Consider the following 12,135-nt stretch of genomic DNA (forward strand, 5'->3'; position numbering starts at 1 on the left):
TGTGCTTGTAAATGTCACTTCTGGTTGCTCTACGACAATAAAATCCATTATGCGATGAGGATTTAATAACCTGTATCATCCACAATGATGACTTGTTCCTCCCAGAATAAACAATGATATGTAAACACATGCACCTACAAGATGGTTCTCACTAGTTGAACAACACCATACAAACATTAAAATGAACCAAAAGGACATCTAATATATATGTCAGACATGGTATTCAACAGCTTCTCAAAAGTCACCCAACAAATGAATTCTGTGAAAGCTAATCAAGATTTTAAAATGACCAAACAGTATGAACATCACTTATATTCCCGGCATTTGGTATACTGAACCAAATTTAAAACTTCACAATCCTAAAATTTTAACATTTTGACCAGTTATCATTGTGGGGCCTTGTGTATTTAAACAGTATTTTCACGTGCAACTGGTCACGTGGCCATAATACCGCACGTGTTTTCAGCCATACTTGTTAGCAGTCATAAAAAAAGAAAAACACAAGAAAACAAAAGTCTTTACGGACATTTGTAATGTGCCTTACAAATATGCAAATGTGCAACGTGAACGTGCCATCGGCATGTTGCAGACGGGAACGTCCGTAGCTGAAGTCGCAAGGACAATGGGTTGTAGTCGTCGGACTGTTTATGATTTACAGACGCGTCTACAGCAAACGGGTACCCATTTTTGATGGCTACATCAACCAGTAATGAACTGTTTAGGGGTAGACTGAGTGCGCAAACTGTTTGAAACCGTCTGAGAACTGCTCACCTTCAAGCACAACAGCCAATTCTGCGAGCTGATTCTGACTCAATTACACAGACGTCAACGTCAATTGTTGGCACAGCGACACTTATGATGGCCTCGGAGGAATTCGAAACAAGTCGTCTTCAGTGATGAATCCCGATTTAATCTTCGATTTGCTGATGGTAGGGCGAGGGTGTGGAGGTGCCGTCATGAACGTTACGCCCAGTGTTGTGTACAGGAAGTTGACAGATTTCGAGGCAGAAGTGTCATGGTGTGGGGTGCTTTCTGTAGCAATGCACGTTCCAGGCTTCTTGTCATCCGTGGCAACCTCACCGCTGCTGCTTACCGCGACCAGGTACTGGCACCAGAACTTCTGCCTTTTCATGGACTGGCCGTCAAGGTCTCCCGAACCTCAATCCCATCGAACACGTCTGGGATGCTCTTGGCAGAAGTCTGTGCACTCTCCAGAACCAACCACAGAATTTGCAAGATCTTAATTGGCACCATTTTGCAGCAACAATGGGGTCGTCTTCCCAATCATGTGTTCACAAGCATCACAAGGTCCATGCGGAGGCGTTGTGTGGCAGTTGTCACCGCACATGGTGGCCATACACGCTACTGAACTTGTGTGCCATCAGATTCTCATGCTTGGGACTTATGATTTAAACTGTTGATGTTATTACCGAATACCGTAGGTGCTTGAAACAAACTATGGTTACCACCGTTAATTAAAATCCTTCTTAGGACATTAATGATTAAAAATTACCTTCTCTACATTTGTCCGTTGTTTATCATATATGGGATTACTTTTAAAAATGTGAAGTTTTTAATTTGACTCAGTATATTTAGCATGTTATGTGAACACATGCTAGTATGTATCAGTTCGTAGACAGGACTTTCTTAATATTACTTACCCGGCAGTAACAGCTTCTGGCCACAATTAGGGATGGCTGGTCCTCGTGAGTCTGGTGCGCCTCTGTAACACTGGTAGAGACCTGCGTCTTCCCAAGTTACACTAGAGAGCGTGAATCTGAACAAACCAGTTCCTGAGGATGACACCTTTCCAATGAATCTCACTCTAGATGTCAACTTGTCACTGGCAGCTCTGATGTCATTATAGCCTGTGACATGAAGAAGGCATGTCTTTGTCTCAGTGTTACACACACTCAACTCCCTGGTCCCAGGCTCCGGGAGAGTCCAAGACAACGTGGCATAGCCGCCAACCCTGGCATGCTCAGTTGTAGTCTCTGGAAAACGGAAGATTTATGAAAGCTTGACAGAGGTAGACTTGCAAAACATTACTCACTTATGAAATGTAAATTATTAATGAAAGTTTGTCTGCAACAACGGCAAAAATAAAGCATCACATTAAATAAGGTCAATACCCAAGCAGTGTACAATATGAAAAACTGATCATGGTAAAATTCTTTTTTAAGAGTAAAAATATGATTTATACTTATCCTGACTCATACTCATGCTTATCTCTCTCTCTTTTGAATAGGTAGTGGAAACTTCCTGTGCTGTGTTCCCAGAGAACAGTGAAAACAGCTCACTCAAACACACCCGTACTCCGTGCATGTGACCGAGCCCAGTTACTCATCACTCTCTCTATTTACATACTTAATGGTCGGAAACACATCAGTAGAGAGAGGGGAGGCCGGGTGGGTGCTCATACGTATGAGTCAGGATAAATATAAATGATATTTTCACTCTAATAAATACATATTTTATCTTATCCTGACCCATACTTATTCTCACAGTAGGTGGTGGGTTCCTCTTGTATGTGTAATTAATGTCAATCTGTTCTAGAAACCCCATTGGAATGTTGGTTGGTAGTCTGCGTGTTTTCTTCCTTTATTTCATTTTATGAACAGGGGCGTTAAGTTTGGCATTTCATGGATATTCTCAATTTTTTTACGTCAATTTCTCCCAATACCGATTGTCATATCTCTCCCATTTTTGGATGCGGTCGTTAACATCATGATAGAACAATGTCTTATCATGAAATAAACCATGCTTTCTTTTTCATTGTTCTCTGCGATTTAAGCTATCTCGCATATATCTATTGGGGTACCACCTTATAAATTCCAAAATGCATTGGTAATGCCTTTAAAAAGTAAACAAAGATATTTCCTGGATGCTGGATGTATGTGTAGCCGGGGTAGTGGTTATGATCCTGCTCGGGCTGTTGGAGAACACAGACACAGGCAGGTGATGATAATGTGTTTATTGCAGTGGGGTGGCTACTGTTGAAGAACTATTTGAAGAAAAGAAAATGTCCTTCCTCCTCAACAGCAGGACCTGTAGAGGACCAGGGTGGCCAATTAGAAGACAGATTGCATTAAGCATCAAAGGAAGTGCTTAATGCAAGATATAAATAGACTGAGGGAAACCCTACAGGTGTGAAAAATGTCTAAAGATAGACAGAAGGTTGAAGGGGAAGATCTGGTTAGAGATTCCCAGACACTGAAAATAAGGGTGTTGAGTTGTTTTAAAGAGTTATTGACTGATATTCAACTGTAGACAAGACAAACATTGAACATATAGACGATTATGATGATGGTCTATGAATAATGATATATAGGCCAGTAGGAAAATCCCCTAATTAAATTACACCTAGACATTTTGGATAACAGACAAATATGTATGCCAAAGGTATTCTCATGTTCATAACCATAAAAACCCAAACAAAATCAACCTCTGTCAAAGTTGTTAAATTTGAGTTTGATTGATTGAGTTTGAGTTTGATTTCCAGTCAAATTTTCTCAATGACTTTCTTTGCGTGTAAAGTAGTTGTCCATAAAGTAGTATCTGTAGGAACCAAAACAAGATGGCACCCACTGGTGGTCTCTCCAGCTCATAGAGGTTTTGTGTCAACACATCACTCCAAGAACATGTCATCAACAACACACAGGAGCTCTGGTAAGCATTTTATATGCAGAGTCCTTAGCATAGAGTATTTTTACTATTTTGTATTTGCTTTATTCTTCGAGTTTATTCCATCACAGTTTTGACAGATCTTCTTGATAGCATTGTATGGTATTTGCATCTGTTGAAGAGAAATTAATTTAAACTGTGTAACACAACTTAGATATGTTTTTTCCCATCTGTTATTTACCCTACACATAACTTAGAATATAAATAAATATGTTTAGGGGGCTTTAAACCCATACATTGGACACTTGTATGCTAGCAGACAGCTTTCCCTTTTATGCTACTACCTTAACGACTGGTTACATATATGATGACTTCAGGTGGCCCTACACTGAAATGATTTGTGGGGGGAACGATGTACATTTTTGTTACTTTTAAATAAATATATGTTTGTTCAAATACACAGATATCATAGTAAATAGATGTGTAACACTTCATATTCATTTTATAAAATGGGTAAACACAGGAACATTAGTATCAACAAAACCCCAAAATTCTATTTCTAATCTCTGTACAATGCATTTATCATTGCATAAACAAATTTCAATGCCTTGAATAAAACTGTGTGATAAGGTAGGTACAGTGATCCCTCGCTATTGTGCTCTTCGATAAAGCGCTACCTTGGTTACTACGCGCGGTAACGCATGGCTCCCAAAATTTATGTACACTTTTATTACTGAGAGTTTTACACAGACATAATTGTATTGTTGTTCGTTGTTCATTTGCACATAACGCTTCTCATTGCATAATCAACCGTTTATCGCTGAATGGTGTTCTAATAATCTGTTTGAAAACATCCCCAGCAAGTCCCGGAAATACGATTGTTCAACTAGTTAACTTTTCACACTATACATCCTTTGATCTTAGAAGCGCATGCATGCAATAAAAGAGAACCACAAGCGAAGTTTATATTCTTAATTAGTGGGCAATCCAATTTGAAGCGACACTGTCACACACATGTAGTTGCTGTCACAACACGGCGGTCATTCATTTCGTTCTCGCGCTTTCGTAACATCGCCTGGTTTTTTTCTGTAGTTATAACAAGCGATTTCATTGGATTAAAATTTGTTTCTAATTACGCTTTCTTGCCAAAATCTGCTACAAGTTTCGTGATTGGTCAATTTTGAGCACGTGACCTCAGGCAGCCAATCAAATTATAGCTGTGATACCAAGCTCGTGTTTGATAAATTTCAGAAGTTGGCGAAATATTTTTTGTTAAATCGTGTTATTCTGAACGTTTTGAGCAGGAAATCACGATATATATTAAAAATATGGAACTTCGCGAATGTATCGTGCTAGGTTACGAGCTGTGACAAAGATTTTTCATGCATATATTTTTGCATTAAACGTTGTGTCCGAGCCGAGAATTCAAGGCGACGAAAGCCGAGATGTCATTTGACTTACATTACACGCAATCGCACGAAACGATGGAAATAATAACTTAGATGTAAGTTTGATTACTTTTAGATATATTTTTGTTGATTTTATTTATCACTTTGTACATATATATTTAAAGATTTGTTTAAAACGTCTTTATTTTGCTCTTTGACATGTTCGATGTGGACCCGTTGTCGAAATATGTGTCCGAGAATTTTATTTTCAATAACATCACAGGAAATAGTGAATAATTTTTTAATTTATCGATAAGATATGATAAATTGAAATGGAATACGTATTTCAGACATAGTGAAATGTGACAGATTTAATAAATGAATGATATTACAGGTAGATCTAGGTCCATAAAAATATATACTATTTTGACGTGACGTGAGATAAACACATATTGATGATATGAGATTTGCCGAGCGCGCTACCCCGCCTCGGCCTCGGTTAAACGGCTCATCGTCTATAACGCCCACCAATTATTTGGACCCCATTGGTAGCGTTGTAGCGAGGGACCACTGTACTATAATATCCCAATATTCATGTAAACATAAATTTAATGTGATGGGGTAAGGGAAAAGCATTGCACAATGGACAGTTGTCCATTAGCCTTGGGGTTGGGGGCATCAGTAAATTGAACGTTTGTTCCCTAGACCGGGCAGGTAGCCTGGCACGCGGAATCTATGTCCAATTTTTTTTTAGAACTTTTGACAAAAATGAAATGTTTCACAAACTTTCTTCCATGTGATTTTGGGTGGTGCACATACATTATGAACACATTTTCAAGATGCAATCCTGGTACTATGCAACATTTTAACACATGATAATATTTTTTAAATTGCATACTATTTTTGTAAAAATTATTATTTGTATTGTTTTAATTTCAGGTGCTGCTGACCACTGCTGTGTTCTGTGTGGTGTTGATGGAGCTGATGTGAAACTGTCTTCAAAAGGACTTTTCATCTTTGATTGCAGTATCAATGAAACGTGAAGTTGACATTCACACTCAGATTACAGTGAATAATGACTACATGTATTTTGTACATGAGAGTTGTTGAAAGACATACACAGCAAACAAGAACATTTACAAAGCCATCAAAACTCAGTCCACTGCCACATGTCAAACAGCCACAAGGGTTTTGCGAACTCTGAACTCCAATTTCAACTTTGAAACTCATTGTTTAATATGTGCCAAAGAAATTGATTTTGTTAAGGGACCTCGTTATCCAAGCCAGTCCTCTGCTGTGAGCAGTATTGAGTATGTCAACAATATTGGAAAAACAAGCATCTTACAAAATACACTGTTACAAGTTTGTAACCAGAGACTTGATAAGGAATCAGTAGAAATCAAGGCTAGGATTGCAATGGCAGGTGATATTCGTGCAGTTTAGGCTAAATATCATAGACCATGCATGCAGAAGTTCTTGTCAGCACATGGTAAAAGTGACACCAATACCAAAAATGAGGACACAGCAAACAGTACTGCTTTCTCAGCATTATGCAGGTGGTTATCCTTCCAACAAAACAGTCAGTTCACCATACAGGATTTGCAGAGCAGGCTGGCATCTTATCTTGCCGAAGATGTGGAACCATACAGCATTAAACATCTGCAGCGCCGTCTTCTTGAACACTTTGGTGCAAAGGTGACTATAGCAGAAGTTGAAGGAAGAGCAAATGTTGTTACTTTTGTTGACAAAGCAGCAACTATTCTGCAAAACTCCTATCATGAAGATGACAGTGATAAAGATGACACATTGCAACAAGACAGAATGTTAGGATGTCATATCAGAAAGCGTTTGGAAGGTCTCAAGAAGACAGACTTGTTTTATCCTTGTCCTCAAGACACTGACATTGACAAACTTGAGAATGAGGTTCCTGATGTCCTCCTTGTATTTGTGAGAAGTCTAATGAGAAAAGCCACCACAGAAACTGCCTTTGAAAAACAACGTCTTGAAGTTGTTTCTCACTGTCATGCATTGATGCAAGCTTCAGCTCCAAACCCTTATCTATCCCCTTTGATGCTCTCCACTGGCGTTTTCATCCACCAAACAAGAAGATCCAGAGTGCTGCTGAATGTTTTTTTTAGTCTTGGCTTCTCTGTGTCTTATGATCAAGTAATGGATTTTGAGAAATCAGCTGTAGTAAGCAAGTCTGTTGAAGATCTTCCACCTGGAATCGAGGCACAGGACCAAGGTGGTGGTTTTTGTCAGTGGGTGGCTGACAACTTTGACTACAATGAGGACACTGTTACTGGACACAATTCAACACATGTCATGGGTATTATTGCTTGCCAAACCCAAGCTTCCAAGCCAACAATTACTGTTCAGCGTAAGAAGAAAACATCTGCTGATATTGCATCTTCTGGTGACTTTGGTCATATAATACAACCTTATAGTAGGGAGGTCAGGCACGGCAGCCATCTTGTTTTTTTAAAGAAATTAATCAAGTTTCATCACATTTCAGCTTCATTGACAGAAATAAGAAGAAGATACATGCTTATGAAGAATGTCTTAATAAAACATTATGCCTATTCTTGTGTTGTTCTCTTTGTTATTTCACCATGAATAGAATGTTTATTCAAGTATGCAGCTTCTTTTGATTACCGGGTATGTCAGCTTTTTGCCAAAATGGCACCATCCAATCTTCATACCCTTGACGTTCAGGGTAAAAGTAGGAGGTGTGCCTGGATTCACATGACAACAATATCTATATCACATGACAGATGGAAGAGTCTATTTTACGACTATGACCTCGTTCTGGAGATCGTGGCGGGAAATTTAAACAACAAAATCACTCAAAGGTAAGTTTACTCACATTTTCTGAGAAAGTCTTAAAATGGCGGGAAAACGAATAACTACTACACATTTCAAAACTATCTAGTTTCAAAATTTCATAAATAAAAAACATAAAAATGTTAAGCACACCTACTATTTTTCAAACAAAGTTCCATCGTTTTTCACATCTAGCAGCCGACATGACAGCCGACTCGCAATCGGACAAGTTTATTGTGGAAGGGGACAAAGCTTATGATGGAAGTGTCCCCACGGACAATGTAACAGGTAATCCCCTTTAAAAACTTATATTAAGTAGAATGTTGTTAATTCTTACTAATACGCTTCCATTTTAATATATGAATGAATGTTCTTTGATGGGGAACAAATATTAAGATTATAGAATTTCTTGCTCTCCCCCATCTGTAATATTGAATTCGCCCAAGTGTTTACCTTGCTGTCGCCTTCTGTCGTAAATCATGACAATCAACACATTCCAGACTTCCTGTGTTCATTCACATTCCTAAAATTTCCTTAACAACACCACTGCCATCGAAATGTTATATTAGGAACATTTTCTGTTTACATTTTATCCTAATTAGACCCAATTTCCATCACAGCAGTGCAGACAGTTCAGTCGCTGACCGAGTGGGCTTGGTCCGCTGTGGGGGTGTCAAGGGAGAAAGTGCAGGACTTGCTGACACGCCCTGACTTAACGGGTAGGACTATCTCGCTTGTAGACATTTTAATTTGTAAAGAAAATCAACATACATTTATCGTTGTGATAACATGTAAAATTTTATTTTTATGTACAATGAGATTTTCATAGCAGCACATATACCCGTATCAGAATGGACTAATCCACGTTTCATACTACGACTGTTTACAACTTTATTAAAGAAGGCATTTTGTGTGGCTTTTCATGTCTGCTTACCATCTTCAAATATTTAAACGATAGCTCTTTTAAATGAGATCATGTCAACAAGATTCTGCAATTTGCCAGTGAACTGTCGACTGAACTGCTGTCATAGAAACATGAAAACTATTCACAATTTCACTTCCGGTTTACTTCGTGTTCGGCCGTCGTAGTCTTACTACATTAGTCTTAGATGAGATTTTTTCGAAGATTTGCTTTGATCTGACAACTTAAATGATAAGTGGCTGAAAATTTGTTAGTTCATAGTATTTACTGTGCAATTGGAAGAAAATGTTGACAATGTATTTTTATATCTACAAATAAAAGAAATGACCCCGCGAAAGGGGTGATGGTCAAAATATACTGAACAACAAAAGCTCCTGTGACATTGAATAAGATTTAATGCAAAGTTACGTTTTTATCAAATCTGAAACAATTTTTTAAATTAAATTTAATTGAACTGAATTAAAAATTATATGAAGAGTCATTACCAAAATTCCCATTAGATTCCAGATGATTTAATTATGTACATCCATATTCACCAAACATTTATAAATCTTATCACAGGCCATACAACAGATAGTCTCTTATTTATTACAAGTATTTGATTATCATCACTTTGATCTGTGCAGATTTAACATTACATTTATTAAACTGTTTGAAAAATGTTGAATGGTCCTAGTGTGTGACAGTGTGTGATAATATTTTGACTTTGTGTATAAAAACTTATCCTATCTCACTAGTCATTATGTATCCAACAGTTGGATGGAGTGGCGCAGAAACCCAAGCCTGTAAAAGACCTATGAAATATTAATGTGATTAGGTCAGGCAAATATACTTTTCCCAAGAATATAATATTTTATCATTACTAATGCTTGAATAGCTTCTTTTTATCTGCCTTGATGCTGAAATGGATATAAGTTCAAATGGTTCCAAATATGTGTTTCAGATGACTGGTCACTGGCCATGGAGGAGATCAGCCAACCTGTCTTCCGCTCCTTGGGATTCTGGATGCTGGTTTGCCAGGTGATAGAATACAGCCAGCACTTCACATTTAATACCAATTTGAAATGTGTATTTGAAAATCTTTTGCAGTCATGCAAGTGTGTACGGACTTTCCTCAGGAAACTCCGTAACAAGTGTTGCTATTTTTCCAAACGTGATTGGAACTATGAATCTTTAATGTATCCAATTGTTTCTTTACCTGCTGATGAGTTCCCTCAAATTTTGAGAGAAATTGGTATATCTGAACAATGGCTTGAAAACCCTTTGCCTATTGATGTTAATCAAAACTCTGTAAACAAAGCTATTGTTTGTGCTCTTCGCACATACAAGATTCGGAAAAATGTTTGTTATCATAAATGCTCTTTGTGGATTAAATACATTTACAAGTTGGACAGAAAACCTAATCCTCATACACTGAGGTCTCAATGGGATTTTATTCACAAAAAGAAACAAAACTTTAGTTGCCACAGAGAGCAACAAGAAATATTTCTGGGATCTAAATATGATCCTATTGTAGCTTGTCCTGTGTCTTCTGCCTCTGAATCCATGCTTGGTTCCAAAACAAATTCTAATGTGAGGCAATCAGAATCAATGAGAACTCAAGATGATAAGCTTTTAGTTGAAAATGAAACTCTCAAGAATCATATACAGTCTATTACCTACAAAAAGAAGAATGTATCATTACAGCTTTATGAGTGTGAAAAGAAAGTAAAATATCTTGAATCACAGCAGCAGAACACTATTGAGAAGATCAAATCTTTTTCAGTCAGAAATGTTAATAAACGAATAAAGAGGAAACAAAAGAAAATTACAAGTTTATTATCTGAAAATAGTCAACAAAAACTGAAGCTAGCATCTATGATGTTAAAATGCAGAAAAATCCAAAACCGTTATCAACGACTTCGTTCATTAACTCTTTCAACACCAGTCAACCAGAAGTGTTTACTGCTGGGACACCGAGTTCCCAGAGACTCTTGTGTGATAGATGAAGCCAACATTTATCAAAGAAAATACCTGCTTGTAAAATATATTTGCTACTACATGTTATACACCATTTGAAAGGTCTGATCCTATGGTTTATAAATATGAAAGTTATATTTTTCACATTATTTAAAATAATGCATTTACACCTTAATTAAATTCGTTGTAAATAAAAAATGTACACTAACACGTTGTTAACATCCAGATTAAGGACCAAGGAAGCGAAAACTTGACGATTTTCGGCAAATATATGATTTCATAATATCCACGTACCTATTTCTGTTTTATTTTCATTGTTTACGTAATTGGAAAATCATTTTTAAAAGAATTATAAATAGTTTCTGTCATCACCCATTTCCCGATAACAGCGACTGTCCGCTCAGTAAAATGAAGAAATACCCCCGTTTTCGAGGTTTCGTATGAATAACACCTTCGTCGAAGAATGGCATATGACACATCGCTGGAAAGCTTATTCCTTCATCTACACGCTCGTAACATCGACTGAGTTTTTGTTGTTGTTATAACAAGCGATTTCATTGGATTAAAATTGGTTTCTAATGACGCTTTCTTGCTGAAATCTGCTACAAGTTTCGTGATTGGTCAATTTTGAGCACATGACCTAAGGCAGCCAATCAAATTACAGCTGTGATACCAAGCTCGTGTTCGATAAATTACAGAAGTTGGCGAAAGAACTTTGTTAAATCGTGTTATTCTGAACGTTTTGAGCAGGAAATCACGATATATATTACAAATATGGAACTTCGTGAATGTATCGTGCTAGATTACGAGCTGTGACAAAGATTTTTCATGCATATATTTTTGCATTAAACATCGTGTCCGAGCCGAGAATTCAAGGCGACGAAAGCCGAGATGTCATTTGACTTACATTACACGCGATCGCACGAAAAGATGGAAATAATAACTTAGATGTAAGTTTGATTACTTTTAGATATATTTTTGTTGATTTTATTCCTTACTTTGTATAATATATTTAAAGATTTGTTTAAAACGTCTTTATTTTCCTCTTTGACGTGTTCGATGTGGACCCGTTGTCGAAATGTGTGTCCGAGAATTTGATTTTCAATAACATCGCAGGAAATAGTGAATAATTTTTTAATTTAACGATAAAAAATGTTAAATTGAAATGGAATATGTATTTCAGACATTGTGAAATGTGATAGATTTAATAAATGAATGATATTACAGGTAGGTCCATAAAAATATATACTATTTTGACGTGACTACGGCTTGGCCGGATAACCGGCCTGCGGTGTCTGGGGACTCAATGCTTCTTGGCCGGATAACCGGCCTACGGTGTTGAAAGAGTTAAAGACCTACTATCAAAACAAATCCATTGCTCAGAATTCACAGGTTGACAAATGTAACAATAAAAGTGAA

The 12,135-nt window shown here is 37.2% G+C and overlaps 2 protein-coding genes across 2 annotated transcripts in view; one reads left to right on the top strand and one right to left on the bottom strand.

Moving 5' to 3' along the window:
• Nucleotides 1-12,135, bottom strand: part of LOC125372033 — a 116,227-nt gene that overhangs the window by 61,297 nt on the left and 42,795 nt on the right. Inside the window, exon 3 of the mRNA XM_048380904.1 lies at nt 1,662-1,994. Coding sequence (XP_048236861.1) covers nt 1,662-1,994 — 333 coding nt within the window. The remainder of the gene's footprint in view (nt 1-1,661; nt 1,995-12,135) is intronic.
• On the top strand, nt 3,565-7,702 carry LOC125372026. The gene is made up of 2 exons (XM_048380893.1): nt 3,565-3,669; nt 5,952-7,702. The coding sequence occupies exon 2, from the start codon at nt 6,477-6,479 to the stop codon at nt 7,626-7,628; it is 1,152 nt and encodes a 383-aa protein (XP_048236850.1). The 5' UTR covers nt 3,565-3,669; nt 5,952-6,476; the 3' UTR covers nt 7,629-7,702.

The sequence above is a fragment of the Haliotis rufescens genome, unplaced genomic scaffold (genome assembly GCF_023055435.1).
Source record: "Haliotis rufescens isolate VD_foot unplaced genomic scaffold, xgHalRufe1.0.p SCAF_34, whole genome shotgun sequence".
NCBI lineage: Eukaryota > Metazoa > Mollusca > Gastropoda > Lepetellida > Haliotidae > Haliotis > Haliotis rufescens.

Excerpts from the sequence above, each read along its gene's own strand:
- LOC125372026 (XM_048380893.1), top strand. The coding sequence starts at position 6,477 with ATGCAGAAGTTCTTGTCAGCACATGGTAAAAGTGACACCAATACCAAA.